The sequence below is a fragment of the Cololabis saira genome, chromosome 5 (genome assembly GCF_033807715.1).
Source record: "Cololabis saira isolate AMF1-May2022 chromosome 5, fColSai1.1, whole genome shotgun sequence".
Lineage (NCBI taxonomy): Eukaryota > Metazoa > Chordata > Actinopteri > Beloniformes > Belonidae > Cololabis > Cololabis saira.
Window position 1 is genome coordinate 18060327 of NC_084591.1, and position 16749 is coordinate 18077075.

A 16749-nucleotide genomic window follows, 5' to 3' on the forward strand; every position below is an offset into this window, starting at 1 on the left:
GAAAAACCCTGTTTAATCAAACTAGGTATGACAAAAACGGAATCTCAATTTAACTCCCTCTGGAGTCCTGCAGCTTTCTGTAGGGATTGTTCTTTCTCTCGTTTTTATTTTTCTATTAATCATTCTCAATTCATACTGAAAACAATATTTTATTTATTACAAGAGGAGCTAGTCCGTTTAGGAGTTTATACAGGAGTAACACAATTTTGAATTTATCGATTTACCAGTAGAGCCACTGCTCCTCTGCATCGAGAGGAGCCAGATGAAATGTCTCGGGGATGTGGCAAGGATGCCTTTTCTGGTGGGGTCTTTTGGGCATGTCCATCTGGGAGGAGACACCTTGGGACCCTATTTCCAACTTTGTAGAACTATAAAGATATGGACAATCTTATTTCAGATTGATGTAGGAAAACTCGCTGATGCTTTTCTTACCACAAGGCTGCAGTAATGCAAGTCCTTATTAATAGGATGTCCTAAATTTACTCCGGTAAACCTCAAGCTGAACCACAGTGATGCAGTGAGAGCTCTGATTAGGATTAACATGAGCTATATCATATTTCTGCAAACTTGGCTTATCTTTATTGGCTTCCTCTTAAATTCAGAATATAATTTTTTAATTCTTCTTCCCAGATATAAAGTCCTGAAGGGCCTCTTATATTTAACCTCATACTTTATCACATTATCCCAACGGAGCACTTATTTACACTCAAACTTCAATTAACTTGTGGTTCCATGGCCTTTCAAAAGTAGAATGGTCTTCAGTTATCAGGCTCTTCTCTTGTGGAGCCAGCTCCCAGTTAATGTTCAGCATCCAGGACACCCTCTGTGCCCTAAGATTAGGCTTAAAATATATATTTTTTATAAAGCTCATGGCTGAGGCTGACTCAGGTGCCTTTAATTGTGCTGCTACAGGCTCAGACTGCTGGGGGTCTTCCTGTTACCTCTCCACCCCTCATGTATGGATATGTCTTTATGTCTTTAACATTGTTCACCTTTGTGAACAATGTGAACAAACTCTAACCAAAGCTAAGATCCAGGTTTACATAATTTAATTTAATTTTAGTTGTTTTTATTCACTTAGTTTTTTGTTTTTTTTAATTATTATTAATTTATGTTATTTGTGAAAGGGGCAGATCAGATAAGATTCTTCTTCTTTCTGCTCCCTTTTCATTCATAAGTTAGGAACATTTGTATTTGTGTTTGTATTAAATTGTTTTGTTTTTTGAATGAAATAAAGAATAAAATGAAAAATGAAATGAATAGCTGGTCTGTCCTTAATTAAACTGTATTTACCTTGTTTTCTTTGGAAAGTGCTTTGAGATAGCTTTTGTTGTGAAATGAAATTGGAGTGAATGACACATAATTGAGGCATTATTCAAGCGTTGTACATTGGAGCTCTTAAATCTGTTTATTTATGTGGCTATTTTTGAAAACACTTCATTTAATCTGGACTTCATGGCTTGATGGCCCTCTTGTGGCTACAGGGACCCCATGCATCTAGTCTTTATAATAAAAAAAAAACAGCTCTGCTTGAAATGTCTAACTTTAGTTTTTTCAGTTCGTTTGTTTATGAGTATACAGTGCCTGATTGTTCAGATACTGTTTGTTGTGCTTCGATATTGTTGAGCTGTTTGGACTCAGCTTGAGTCTAACTGGAGTGTTTGTTGACAAAGCGCCATGAGAGTTCAATGTTCATGGTCAAGCTCTTTCAGCTTTTACGCTGGCTTCAGAGCAGTTCAGTTACTGTACAAACCGTTGCGCACAAATGAGTCTGACTGCAGAGAGCCACAGGATCCATCTTAGTGATGGTAACAGTATTCCACTCCTGGGATTGGGCACTTATGGAGACCCTCGAACTGTGAGTAACAAAAAGTTTCTGTTTTGTCACTTTCAAACATAGACTTGCCCATTTAACATGTGTATGTGGAACTGACGTGGTAAATAGGTGGCGTACTCACTGGCCCACTGTCAGTTCATCGGTATACACAAGTACAGCTAGTGTAATCCTGCATCAAATCCATGTGGGAAAATATTAGCATTGGGTTAATATGCAACCCCTTTGCAAACAACTCCACGTGGATGACATTTACAGCTCATTTATTACCTGTTATGCCTGCTTAAGCAAGGAGATTGTGCTTATAGAAAGGTTAGCATTCATATATTGTTGCAAATCCCTTAAATTAGCATGCAAAGATGAATGTAACATGGTGGGGTAAATGTAGTGAAATTATATTTACATTTTCTATGGATCTAGACACCTAAAGGCACAGCCCTTGAGTGTGTCAAGCTGGCCATAGATGTGGGTTACAGGCACTTCGATGGCGCACTGGTGTATTTCAATGAGCATGAAGTGGGCCAAGCCATTCGAGAGAAGATAGCTGATGGAACTGTTAAAAGAGAAGACATCTTTTACTGTGGAAAGGTAATCTGATAGATTTTATGACTTAATGGACTTTGAACTTTTATTAGTTCTCTTGATGAGTGCTCCCTGAAGCAGACACATTTGCTCTGTTTCACTTCAAGCTGCCTCAAAGGCTTTCTAATTGGTACTGTGTTGTCGTCCTCAGCTCTGGAACACCTTCCATCCACCTGAACTGGTGAGACCAGCCTTGGAGAGGACACTGAAAACTTTGAAACTAGACTATGTGGATCTCTACATTGTTGAGCTGCCCATGGCTTTCAAGGTACCTAAAGACCACACGCATACCGTAGATAGCTGATTTAAAGTAACATTCTAGAGTAGAGAATCAACCTTAGGTCCAATACTAGATGGTGAGAAATATAAACTTCATTAAAGTCCAAAATGACATGAAGTGAAGCAGTTTTGAGTGAGAATGTAAGGTAATACTTTATAATAACCACACACTATTAAGCTTTAGTGAAGCATTAGTTAAGCATCAGTAAATGCTTAATTGATCATGAATTCATCATTAGTAAAGCGTTATTCATACATTACTAAGCATTAATAAACACAGTTATAACCCTTACAACTATACACTATTAAGCATTAGTTAAAGGAGCTTGAGGCCAGATTGTGGCAAGATTTATGAAAAAAATCCGTATACATTTTAAGTTTTCTAGTAATAATGTCAGATGAAGCGTTCCAAACCCAAAAGAATGAGCCCTCTAGTGTATCTCTCCTTTGCCTTGAACAGGCTGTGTGCTGCAAAATGTGCTGCAATTCGGTCCTGAATTTCCCGCGCTGGGCTGCGGATGTGACGTCACATGACGCTGCATGCACGTTCTCCCCGTTCTCCCGTGCCGGCTTCATTGTTGACTGCAGTACCCCCAACGGCCGTTGTGGTGAAGGGTGGCGCTAGAGAGTTCCATTTCTTAAAAGGAGCCTCAAGCTCCTTTAAAGGAGAGATACACTAGAGGGCTCATTCTTTTGGGTTTGGAACGCTTCATCTGACATTATTACTAGAAAACTTAAAATGTATACAGATTTTTTTCATAAATCTTGCCACAATCCGGCTTCAAGCTCCTTTAAGCATCAGTAAAATGCTTAATTGATCATGAATTCATCATTAGTAAAACATTATTCATACATTACTAAGCAATGGAATCAATGGTATCTGAAATGTTAGCGTGGAAGATATCTAGTTGTTTGCTTACTGAGTTACAGGACCAAGTGGAGGTGGAAGAGTAGACTTGGTTCAAGGTTTCACTTGAGTTATCCTTAAAAAAGTTGTTTATTTACTTGTTTTTGGTGACTTGAGTGGATAGAAATGGTGCTTTCAAAGAAAACAAAAGTGGTCAGTCAGGGTCACATCAGCCACAAAAACTTTAGAAATGTTAAGACCCTTACTGATGATGAAGTCCAAAATATGCCTCTTTTTTTTTTTGCATTGCCTGTTTCACATGTTGAGTCAAACCAAAACCTTTTAGCACACCACATAGTTCTTTAGCCCCTCTCTTGGGGGTTGTCAACATGGTTGTTAAAGTCTCCCACGATGATTAAACACTCACTATCAACACATATTACAGACAGCAGGACATTGATATCATTGAAAAAGTTTGCATTGTTTTGGAGACCTGTCAACATTCATGAAGATATTCCAAGGAGTCAACTTTTCCAAAGAAGGGCTTTTTACACTTCAGTGAACAGCACAGTGATTTTACGGTGTTCTCCCATAGTCACTGCTGGTAATCTTAGCGCCTGGACCCGGTACATATGAATTTTATTCTTTAGTGGACCCAATACTCCTCTGTAGGGGTGCTCCAGTGCAACCTGATTTAAAGATGTTCCTCAAAACCCTCCAAGGAGCAGCAAAAAGAAGTTTCTATAGAATCTCCTCATACTGCGCTGATGTCCCACGCCACCCCATCCCCATGTAAAATAGTTTAGACCCGCCATTGTGTCTGATTCACGAAATAATAAAATGTTTGAGGTGAACAGCTGTGCTCCATATTTATTGAGACAAAATCCATCTGCCTTAAAAAGATAGAACATACAGAGTGTGAACATCTGTGGAATGAAAAAAGAAAGATGAAAATCCGATTCTGTCCAATCTGCCATCAGTTTCATCCTAAAGCAGTTAGACTATATTAATTCTTGAACATTTTATAATGTTGGTCCCATGGTACCATGTCTCTAGGTTTTTGGTCCCAGGTTTGTATGAATTTTTACATTAACAATAGTAGTCAGGACATCCTTATTTAGTATCACAATGACAAGATAATTTCAAAAATATGATTTAAGGGTAATTTGTTGATGGAAAATGTTGAATTGTGCTTGCATTGTAGCCTGGAGAGGAATTTTATCCTAAGGATAAGGACGGAAAATACATCTACCACCACACAGACCTCTGTGCAACATGGGAGGTGAGTTCTCTTAATTTTTTTTTCATTCATTAATCTCTTTCTTTAATGCAAAGTTTTATGAGGAAGTGAGGTTGTGTGGTGTACTAATGAGTACTCTGAGTTTTGAGAACCAGGAAGTAATGCTGAAGGGGAGCTTGGCTGACAGCAGAGTCTTAACACCTAATCACAACAAGAGCCATATAAAAGTGACTTATTCACTGCGTGAAACAGCTCAAGCCTTAAAAATTTCACAGAGGTTCAAGGGAATGCTACACTGGTATGTGTGGAATTTGGCACCAGACATTTATTTAATTTGTCAAGTTGAAAAGACATTTCTTTGCAGACTGAAATAACCCAAGATAATATTCCAATATAGACTGACAGTCATCAAGTAGAGCAAACCACTCTTATGAAAGCTAGGTGGTGTCGCTTGGTGGCATACCCCATCTAAGGGTGCTGGACATAGTTACAATGTTCTCTATAGTGCAGGTGTAAAAAAGCTTGAGCCCCTCGAGTCAGATGAAGTTTCTGATTCTTCTTCTTCTTAGATGGTAGAGGTGCTGGTGGGGTCTCTTCACCAGGGTTAGTATGACAGGACTAGGAGAGGTCCTGGGAGATGTGAACAGCCAGGTATTTTGAGTTTTCCTTCCTAAATACCTGGGACTTCTTTTTGCTAATAGATCGGATGCTTTGTTCTGCCGAAAAACATCACGTCCTTTGCTTTTGCAACATTGAGAGGGTGTTGTGTTAATTCCAGTTCACTAAAAGTAAGCACAGGAGCCTATTGCAAGGACAAAAAAAAAAAATAAAACATTCTATTGCAACAAAGCTGAACTTAACCCTGGAATATATTAATATATCAAATGAATGAATGAACCGTACTAAAGTCACACACACAGTGATATTCCTAACTTCCAAGAAGGGAGTGATGGCTTGATGTCGCTTTGAACTACGGTAACCTTCGAGCAAACCTTTTCTTCTCCACAGGCTTTAGAGGCTTGCAAAGATGCAGGGCTGGTTAAGTCCCTGGGAGTCTCCAACTTCAACCGCAGGCAGCTGGAGATGCTGCTGAACAAACCCGGCCTCAAACACAAACCTGTGTCCAACCAGGTGACCACCCACTCGACCGCTTTCTGGCACAGCACTTGCCTGGTTAAAGTCTTATCTAAAAGACAGGGACTATTTTATCCCTTTAGGTAACTACAAATCGGAGCTAACAAAAATAACATGTGGAGTTCCTCAAGGTTCAATTCTGGGGGCTCTGTTGTTCAACATGCATATTCTCCCACTTGCTCAAATTATGAAAATTCTGAAAATTTTGGAATGAATAATAAAGGACCATTGTAAAGCAACGTTGGGTTCCTTGAAATGTGCTATATAAATGCAAGTTATTATTATTAGTAGTAGTCAGCCTACAGCTGCAGTTAGTTCAAAACGCTGCTGCCCAAGTCCTCACTAAGACCAAGAGAGTGGACCATATAACTCCAGTTCTTAGATCTTTACACTGGCTTCCTGTCTGTGACAGAATAGATTTTAAAACCCTGTTGTTGCTTTAGAAATCTCGGAATGGTAAGCCTCAAGTCAGGATCACGCCTACTTTTTGTACCCAGATTTAGAAACAAACAAGGTGAGGCAGCTTTCTGCTTTTATGCTCCTCACCTATGGAACAAACTCCCAGAATGCATTAGGGCTACTGAAACTCATGCGTTTTATGTGCATACTGTCTTTGTTAAGTACTGTGAATCACCCTTTTGTTGAATTGTGCCATATAGATAAACTTGCCTTGCCTTCCCGTGCCTTGCTTAGACCAGGGATGGGCAATTTCAGGCCACGGAGGCTGCTGTCCTGCATATTTTAGATGTTTCCGTGCTATTCAAGTCTGCACAAGTCTGTGAATGACACAGTCATTTGTTGATACAGGGAAACACTAAAACATGCAGGACAGTGGCCCTTGAGGAATTGCCCCTCCCTGTTTCACACCCATGCAGGCATAACAAGGAGCATAGTACAGCATGTATGTTATCTTACAGTGTGAAGTGGCTTTTAATATGCATTATGTAGCTGAACTTATTGAGGGAAAGCCTTCTTGCTGCAAAATACGCAATGACACTATCTTTCATTTAAAATCTATTTGAAAAAAGAGGTGTTTGATTATATAAATCCAGCTTTATCCCAGTTTGTAGGCTCAGAACAATTTTTCTTGATGTATGCCCCCCCCTTTCTTACCTGATAGGTGGAATGCCATCCATATTTAACACAGCCCAAGCTTCTGGAGTTCTGTCATCAGAATGAGATTGTGATTGTTGGCTATTGCCCACTTGGCTCTTCCAGAGATGCTTCTTGGTACGTTGCTTTTAACAGATGTGCACTTCTCAGTGTGGCTACGAAATGTTTAAAGATAATTTTAGAGCGCTTTATTTCCTCTTTTGTGTGGTCTTTAAGGGAAAAAAAAGTGTTTGACATCAGTATGATTTAAATTATTATTGAAACGTTACCATATAAGGGCATTTGGATGTAAAAGGAGCTGTTGCCATGGCAAATTATTGTTCATTAACAGAAGTAAGTAGAGGAAAGAGACATAAAATGTAGCAAAAGTCTCTGCGTTAACATTTGTATTAACTAAGCCTCTCATTTCAGGGTGAACTTAAAGTGTCCTCCGATGCTGGAGGATGAGCTGCTGGTATCCATAGGGAAGAAGTACAATAAGAGTAGTGCTCAAGTGGCTCTTCGCTTCAATGTGCAGAGAGGAGTCGTAGTGATTCCTAAAAGCTTCAACCATGAGAGGATCAAACACAACTTCCAGGTAGTTATCCAAAGAAGCCAGGTATATTGCATGCGTGTTGTGCGGGGCTACAGCGATCCTGTGTCATGGGACTGGAAATCTGATTTAAAAAAAAAAAAAAAATTATCATCATGAAATCTTATTATTTGAAGCTATAGCTAATTTTGTTTTCTTCTAGATATTTGATTTTTCACTCACGGAGGAAGAAATGAGAGCCATCGCAGCACTGAATAAAAACATCCGCTTTGTGGAGCTGCTGATGTATGTATGCTTTAACAAGAAAAAGTTTTTGTTTAATAATTACAGAGTAAACAGGGACATCTTAATGAATTAAAAATAAGTATTATTTTCAGTGTAACATAAAATTGATATAAAATAGATATAATATTAAAGAAGAAAATGATGCCCATGAAACAATAAAATAACACGGTTGTTTTTTTTTTGACACAGGTGGAGTGATCATCCAGAGTATCCCTTTCACGAAGAATATTAGACTTTTTATAGGAATATTCCAGGGTTATAACAAGCGCAGGTCTATTAGATATTAAGGAGTGTAAACTTTCATTAGGGACCCAAATGGTGGGAACTGGAGCAGTTTTGAGTTTGAACAGAACATGTGTTTACAATAAAAATGCAATGAATGTTGGCATGTGGGACAATGGAGCTACGTCCAAATAAATAGTTATTTTAAGCTTCTGACCGGACTCAGAAATGTCATTTCACAATAGTGATGGTGTGAGTTGGGTCCCTGCAAACAAACGGAAACCAGCATCCACGGCTACAGATCCAGTTCTGCGGAAGCAGAGGTCATTAATTCTCCTCCTCTTGCATCTGTTGACAGGAGTTTACCTGAGATTCAGTAGCTGACTGGGCAGAGATGCGTGCACAAACAGTGTTTCAATCTTGCTTTAATCCATACATATGAGTAATTTGCATACTGAGGTTAAACTATGTGAACTGAACTTTGAACTAGTTCATGAGAAGTATGAACTTGCACAACACAGGTGCAAATGTATAAATCCAACAATTAGTGTCAAGTGCTTGCAGTTATATGCAAATAATACATAGCCTTTTTCTTTTTTTCACCTCCATTATAATGATTTACTCATATGAACCTTGTTTTCAAATTTTGGCCAAGCTAGTTAGACAGAGATTTTTTGCAAATGAAATACATCTTGTCAGTGCGCTCAGTGTGCACACGGTGTGATGATAACCCTGTTACTCACACTGATACTTTTAGAAACAGTGTTTCTTTTATAATAATTTGCTAAATCTGCATCTGATTTTCATTATCCAAATGTCTTTAGCATTTTTTCTGTAACATATGCCTCTTGGTGACAGTTAAGTTTAATTCAAACAGGTATCTACTGCAGCTCTTCTTGCATCTGTTGACAGGAGTTTACCTGAGATTCAGTAGCTGACTGGACAGAGATGCCTGCACAAACAGTCCTTTTTATATACTTTAGTTACATCTACAAAACTACAATTATTTTGGTGTGTCTAAGGACCCTGTTCTCGTTGTCACTGAAGTGAAATTACAAGTTTTTGTTTTGTCAGAGGCTAAAAGTTATAGTTTTATTTTGAAGTAGAGCTGTTGCATTAAGGGTTAGGGGTTAGAATTATGTCTTTGGGCTGCAAACAAAAATCTTGTTTCAATCTTGCTTTAATCCATATCTGAGTAATTTGCATACTGAGGTTGAACTATGGTGAATCAACATGGCAAGAACATGTTTGTGCAAATATAAAAATCCAACAATCAGTGCCAAGTGCTCGCAGTAATATGCAAATAATATATTGCCCTTTTCTTTTTTTCACCTCCATTATAATGACATACTCTAATTAACCTTGTTTTCAAATTTTGGCCCAGCTAGTTAGACGGAGATTTTTTTCAAATGAAATACATCTTGTCAGTGCGCTCAGTGTGAACACGGTGTGATGATAATCCTGTTTCTCACACTGACCCTTTTAGAAACAGTGTTTCTTTTATAATAATTTGCAAAATCTGCATCTGATTTTCATTATCAAAATGTCTTTAGCATTTTTTCTGTAACATTTACCTCTTGGTGACAGTTAAGTTTAATTCAAACAGGTATCTACCGCAGCTCTTCTTGCATCTGTTGACAGGAGTTTACCTGAGATTCAGTAGCTGACTGGGCAGAGATGCCTGCACAAACAGTCCTTTTTATACACTTTGGTTACATCTACAAAACTACAATTATTTTTGTGTGGCTAAGGACCCTGTTTTCATTGTCACTTAAGTGAAATTAAATGTTTTAGTTTTGTCAGAGGCTAAAAGTAGCAGTTTTATTTTGCAGTAGAGCTGTTGCATTAAGGGTTAGAGGATTTTATTTATAGAGTGCTTATAAAAGATCTCAAAGGCCGCGTTCTGACTGCCAGCCAATATCCGATTTTTAGCCCATCCAGATTGAAACTGGATGACTCTTTTGAAGTCTGAACAGTCCCAAACCGCATGAGATCCGATTTTTGCAAACCAGATCGAAACCACCTCCGGGAGGTAGTTCCACATCGCATTTGGGCAGATGCGTCTCAGTCTGAACAGCTCCAAACACTCAGATCGGTTTTGACATGACGTCACACGCTGGGTGACGCCTCCGCTCCGACGTCGTTGCTACGGCAACCCGTCAGATCAGTCAATGATGTGGCCCAGTCTGAACAGAGCCAGATGCGATTTGGACACTTGGTAAAAACAGTGTGGACAGTCAGCCCTGAAAATCGGATATGAGAAGGAATCAGATATGAATCAGATTTGCCTGCAGTCTGAACGCGGCCAAAGATGCTTCACAGACACAAAGATAAAACATCGAGAGCAAGAAAAACTAAATTAAAAACTACAGGATAAAAAAGATAAGAGATAAAAGATAAGATAAAGGATAAGAAACAAATTAAACATTAAAAGCTGTTCTGAAGAGGTGAGTTTTGAGATGCGATTTGAAGGTAGGTAAGTCTGTGCAGTTGCGGATGTGAGCGGGGAGAGAGTTCCAGAGGGGGCAGCTATGGAGAATGCTCTGTCGCCCCAGGTCCGGTGCTTGGTTCTGAGCAGCCCCCGAATCTCGCGCTCAGCAGGCACGCCGATTTTTTCCAGTGGCCAGCCGCGGTACTGCAACAAAAAATCCCATGGGGCCCAGAAAGCTTTTTTCCCATAGACCGCAATAGTAAAAGAGAAGCCTCTAAAACTGTTCACAGGACACCTCCAGCTGAAATCACCGTCAATTACTAATCTTTGTATTCTATATTTTTAAGTCATGGACTTTATATCCGTCAAAAATGTTTAATAACGGCCAGAAAAGTCAAAGAAAAGTCTCTTTCTGGGCGTGACGTCACGGCTGACGTCACAGCCGTGTCCGTGCATTCCACGGATGTATTATATTAATATATATTATGTAATTATATTATATTAATACATTAATAATATATGTAATACTATACATGTAATAATATACATGAATTAATATATTTTATTAATACATATTATATTAATACTCGCATCATTGCCCCGGGGCATGATGGGAGGCCCCAGAGCATCATGGGAGGTGACTCAACTGCGCATGCTCTATGGGCCGCATAACGCGGAAGTAAACCCGGAAGTCAGAAATTTTTTCGGCACATGCGCTGGCTGAGCAAAATGCATTGAAATGAATGGGCAGCCATTTTTGGTCTTCCATCCAGTTCTATAATACATCCATGGTTCTGAGTGGTAGAGACAGGAGGTTGGCATTGGCCACTTTTCTTCCATGCATGGTCTCTAATTGGTTACTCAAAGATTCTCCTCCGGGCACAGCTCTCTGCGCCCGTGGCCAATCAGCGTGTTTTCTGTCATTCTTCATCCATGGTTGTTTCAATACAAAATAATAATTTCCAGAGGCGTTCGCCGGGGGTAAAGAAGCTGATTAAGGAGCAAGTGACCGTGAGTGCACTGGCCATGCTCTCCATGGAAAAGAGATTTGGTAATCCCCACTCGCCAGTGCGCCCCCCCAAAATTTTTTATCACCAGCCGCCACTGATTTTGAGATTTAGGAGGTGTACAGTGTATGACGTGTTTTACCATTCACAGTTAGCATACGCTTTGGTGTGTCATTGTACATATGTTTAGAGATATTTCACGGTATTTCAGAACAATTATTTTGACTAATTCATTTATTTATAATATAAATAAATAAATATATATTTAAAATATAAATATATTTATATATAAATATATAAAAAATATAAATAACATTTATAATTTATTTTTTATTTTATTAAAAACGTTCTGGATATGCGAATAAGACTGTAAAAAAAAATTTAACATTACAGGTTTAAAACAGTATAACAGTATTTAATGAGAAAGTAAACTAAGAGACTGATTAAAAGTAACAGTACTATTACAAACGTGAGTTTTGGAGCACATACAGTAAAAATGTATTTCATATATTATATCAAGTATTTTGGGGAAAATTTGGGGAAAAAAATACCAAATGTGAAGCTATAATCCTATAGTAACAGTTTATTGTGAATTGTGAACATGATTGTTGGGAATATGTGATTATTGATTGTGTGACATGATGATTGAATGTAAAGAGAGAAAAAAGAGAAAGTAACTGAAAATTAAGATTCTGTGAATAAAGACAGCTTGCAGCCTGCTTGAAGAACGCAACGTAATTCTCCTGTCTATATTTTCCCCTGTAAAATACAGGACTGATCTTCTGTTAACATACACCTCGGGCCTGTGTTTAGGCCTGTAACAGCTGCAACGCCTCCTCCCCGCCCCTCAGGGCGAGCTTTCTCGATATATGTGAAGCAGGGGGGTGTGGTCTGGTTTAGTGAAAAATAGTCCAGGGGTTTGTGCCAGGTTTCAGTAAGGCAGAGGAAATCAAAGTTATTGTCTGTTATAAATTCGTTGAGAATGAGGCTTTTATTGTTGAGTGAGCGGATGTTGAGCAGGGCCGGTTTAAGATGATGTTGCTCTGTGAGTAGCTGTGAGGACCGGGGAAGTGGACGGAGATTGACCAGATCTATGTGTCTTGCGTTGTGAGGACAGGGTCGCCTGTGTCTGATGATGGTGTGGATGTGAAAGATGAAAGGTTGTAGTTGTAATGACTGGCGGGCCGAGGGGGGGGGGGGGGGGGGGGGGTGGTTGGAGTGCAGGAGCGAGCTGTGAGGTGGCAGTGGAGCTATGGGAGGAAAAGGGTGGGTAGGCTTGGTGGTATTGACGGGGGCGGACAGGTAAATAGTCGTGCAGGTGTTGCAGTCTGGACGGTGTGTTGCATGTTATCTGCTAGCAGGTTGCTACCGTGCCTGTTTGGATGGACGCCGTCGGCTTTAAAGAGGTGGGAGCGATTCCAGAACAGATTAAAATTGTCAATGAAGTTGATGTTGAGGGTGGAGCAGATGGACTGTAAACAGATAAAAACAGACATTCCACAGCTGGTTAAAAGATTTAAGAGGTCATTAAAATCATGTTTTGTCAGTTCTGCGAGAGATGTCACAAGTTCCCACATGGACTATCACTCGTTTTATGGAGGTCGGGAGGGATTGAAGGAGCGTCGGGAGTTTTCTCAGTATGACAGGGGCAGTGGACCCAGGATAGCAGTGTGTGGCAGCGTTACATGTTGTGTCGTGTTGTATTTATTCTATCTTTTTATCTTAAACTTTTTAAAAATGTCTGTCCATCTGCTGTGCCTGCGCCTGCGCACTTTTTATGTTTATATGTCTATATGTTTATATGTTTATATGTTTACATGTTCACCGTGGGAGGTGGGAAACGTCCCTCTCGATCTCTGTATGTCTTGACATACAGTATTGACAATAAAGCGACTTTGACTTTGACTTTTGACTTAAAGAAGTGGACATTTGTGATTATTGAATATCCAACTATTAGTGTAGTTGGAGAGAAGAGTGGACGGGGAGGTAAAGGCTGCTGGCTCAGCTTACCTGGGAGGGTCTCTGGACTGAGAGGTGTCGATGGGGGAGACCTCTCCAGGGACGGTGGAGTGGCTGGGGAGGGACGGGCAGCCTGGCGGGCAGCGGAGTGGAAGGGGCGCTCAAGTGTGGGCGCTGGAGAAAACTGAGGTGACGGTGAGCCGTGGGACCCCAGGGACGGCGGTGAGGGTGGAGAAGGAGAGGACTGAGGTTCCTCGCCAACAGGAGGGAAGATGAGGGGCGCAAATCTGCTCTCCAGCTGGATGTCGTGGTGCAGTATGAAAGAGGAGCGCCTCCCTCTCCCGCCAGGACCAGGGACCCGGGGCCGGGGCTTAGGATCTGACGGAGTGGAGCTGGTCAGGTGTACCTAGTGCTGTTTTAACTCTCAAATGTTCCTTCAAGTGTGTCTGTTATATGCATCAATGAGACATGTTAGTATCAGTGGTGTTTTTAATCCACCTTAGCATTTATTATAAGTATTTTCAAAATAAACACCAGAGGGCTCTTTCTTGCATTAAATGGACAAATTAAAGGAGAGCTTTTATAGACCAGTTTAACCAAATCTCAGCAGGTTATTTGATCATTCCTTAGCCTTTTCACCATGTGGCGAATATACAACTCACATTCTTGAAAAAATGGCTTAAATTAAACTGATGAAACTGCTGCAGCAAATAAAGATTAGTTGACAAAGACCAATTAAAAATAACCCATGCTGAGCATAACTCGTTGCCTCTCTGGTTAGCTTAAATCAAATGTGTTTTTGTCTTGATTGTGTCTGACACATCAGGCAGAGAGCTGTGATCAGGACAAGCTGAGCTGCAGCTCATTCCTTTTCATGGAGTGCTGCTCCTAATATTAAAATTCTCCACAAATGGAAAGCAAAGTGTTATTTTGCTTTCATGTGTATGCATTTCCAGTAAAAACAGGAGCGAGGGAGGCTGCCTCTAACCTGAAAAGCATAACTTTCTCTGACTGAGCTGTACTTTCTTTAAAGTGTCCACCGATCCAGATTTGATCTGCGAAAATGAACTTCTGCAGGATCCAAAACACAACATGCTCCCACTTGTTGTTCAACTTTAATGTCTCACAAATTAAAGCGAGCTGTCCTCATGCTAAGTCTAGATGCTGAGGTATAGATGACATTTTTTCACGACAGATTATATTGAAAGGCAAGACAAGGTAAGTTTGTATGCATACAACAAGGTGATTCAAAGTGCTTTACAAAGACTTTAAAACATGAATAAAAAGCATGATTTTAAATGTAAACAAAAAAGAAAAATACAAACAATAAATAAAATCAATAGTTAAAATATAATTAGGTTTTGGAACTGCAAAGTCAGAGCTTTATTCAAAGGCAGCTGAAAATAGGTGTGTCATCAACGTGGACTCAAGTACAAACAGGAAACACTTGACCAATGTATTTGGTTATTTGGAGACTTTAATACTTGGTTAAAAGAAAGCATGTCTCTTCTTAGTTCTTAGACAGATAATGTGAAAATAAAAAAAGATCCCTATACTTCTAAGAAACCTGTCATATTTTGCAACGTCATACTGTGTCTTTACAAGGTGTCTTTTTTCCCCCTCCTCTTTCTGAGTGTCATCCTTTCTCAGCAAGCGTGCCGTGGCCCCAACCATGGCTGCAGACTCAGGCACCTACCCATGTCATATGTTGTCGTTATGGGTAGGCCAGTACTGGCATGCCCATATCACGATTGTGCAAAACATCTCAAGGGCAATTCAGCCTTTCACTAGCCAAATAAAGGAAACACCCCCTGCAAAGGGGGTGCATGCCAAGAACCTCCCTGAAAAAAAATCGCGAAAGGAAAAAAAAATGTCTGAAAAGATTATGAGCAAAATGCATTAAGCATTTTGCTAGCAAGCTAAAGTCGCAAAAAACCTGCTGCACAGCAGCAGGTATAACATGATCCCATTGGTCATGCCATTAGTTTGTTGCTTTTGTCTCTGCCTCTTTCTGTTTTTCTTGTTTCTCTCTTTCAGATTCCAAAGAGCTGTGTGCCCATTGTTTGTTTTTCTTGTGTAGATTTGCAGCAGATGTCCCACTCCTATGGAGCTAGAACAGTCTCATAATTCGCAAATGCACACACCGTTTCACAAATGCACAGGACAAGTTTCACAAATGCACAGGACAAGTTTCACAAATGCACAGGACAAGTTTCACAAATGCACAGAACAATTCACACGTGCGTAGGATAATATATACAAATGTATTTTTGATGCACACACAACTATAACCTGATTTACAAAAGTTTTTTGTCTGTGAGCTGCGCTGGATTTGCGTGTGACTTTTGAGACTCCCATGACGTGACTCGATCCACAAATACGTTTTTTTTAACACGGAAGGATCTGCAACCAATCAGATGTCTTCCTTTGTTTCAGCCAATCATAAGAGCGCACCCCACGTGGGGGACGCAGAGCAGTGGATAAAACACGACTTACTCATAAACCAATCAGATTAAAGGGGCGGATACACCTGCTGTTTGAACTGTGTTTGCGTCGTTCGCTTAGATTCAGAATATATATATATATATATATATATATATATATATATATATATATATATATATATATATATATATATATATATATATATATATATATATATATATAGTTGATCTGCAAATTTTTCAAATTATTTCCCTGACCATTGGGCATTTTTCTTTGTTATTGAGAGGGTGGTTTGCGACAGATGTGTGCATATCTGTAGATTTTATCCACAAAAGCTAAAACATGAAAGAAAGGCAACATTGTGATTTTAATAGAAATATGAACAGCCTGACTGTAGGAGCCTTTTTGGTATGAAGAAGCTGAGCAGATCCAAATGCCAAATTACAATATTCTCTCAACATAGATTGCACATGCTGGAATTCGTGTGAACCCTAAACCATTATTTATGGGATCCAATAAAATGGCTACTATTGGAGTAACGTCTTTTCTCTTGTTTTTTTCTTTGTAACCCATTACGTTTTGCTATAAATTATTTGTTTGGTAAATGGTTGTCAATTGGGCAGCACGGTGGCTTAGTGGTTAGCAGTTTGCCTCACAGCAAGAAGGTTCCCGGTTCAACTCCCTGGCTCCGCAGGAGTCTTTCTGTGTAGAGTTTGCATGTTCACCCCGTGCTTGCGTGGGTTCCCTCTGGGTGCTCCAGCTTCCTCCCACAGTCCAAAAACATGCATAGTAGGTTAATTGATGTTTCAAAATTTACCGTAGGTGTGAGGCTCCTCATT

At 39.7% G+C, this 16749-nt stretch overlaps 1 protein-coding gene across 1 annotated transcript; it reads left to right on the top strand.

Annotated features, from left to right (window-relative positions):
- The first annotated feature begins 1676 nt into the window (after positions 1-1676).
- Positions 1677-8276, top strand: LOC133443837 (aldo-keto reductase family 1 member D1-like). Its single transcript, XM_061721118.1, has 9 exons — positions 1677-1858; positions 2255-2422; positions 2568-2684; positions 4747-4824; positions 5791-5913; positions 7037-7146; positions 7441-7606; positions 7764-7846; positions 8036-8276. The coding sequence occupies exons 1-9, from the start codon at positions 1766-1768 to the stop codon at positions 8076-8078; spliced, it is 981 nt and encodes a 326-aa protein (XP_061577102.1). The 5' UTR covers positions 1677-1765; the 3' UTR covers positions 8079-8276.
- Positions 8277-16749: the final 8473 nt, after the last annotated feature.

Excerpts from the sequence above, each read along its gene's own strand:
- LOC133443837 (XM_061721118.1), top strand. The coding sequence starts at position 1,766 with ATGAGTCTGACTGCAGAGAGCCACAGGATCCATCTTAGTGATGGTAAC. Across the intron at positions 1,859-2,254 it reads CTTATGGAGACCCTCGAACT|ACACCTAAAGGCACAGCCCT; the intron begins GTGAGTAACAAA and ends CTATGGATCTAG. Across the intron at positions 7,147-7,440 it reads TCTTCCAGAGATGCTTCTTG|GGTGAACTTAAAGTGTCCTC; the intron begins GTACGTTGCTTT and ends CTCTCATTTCAG.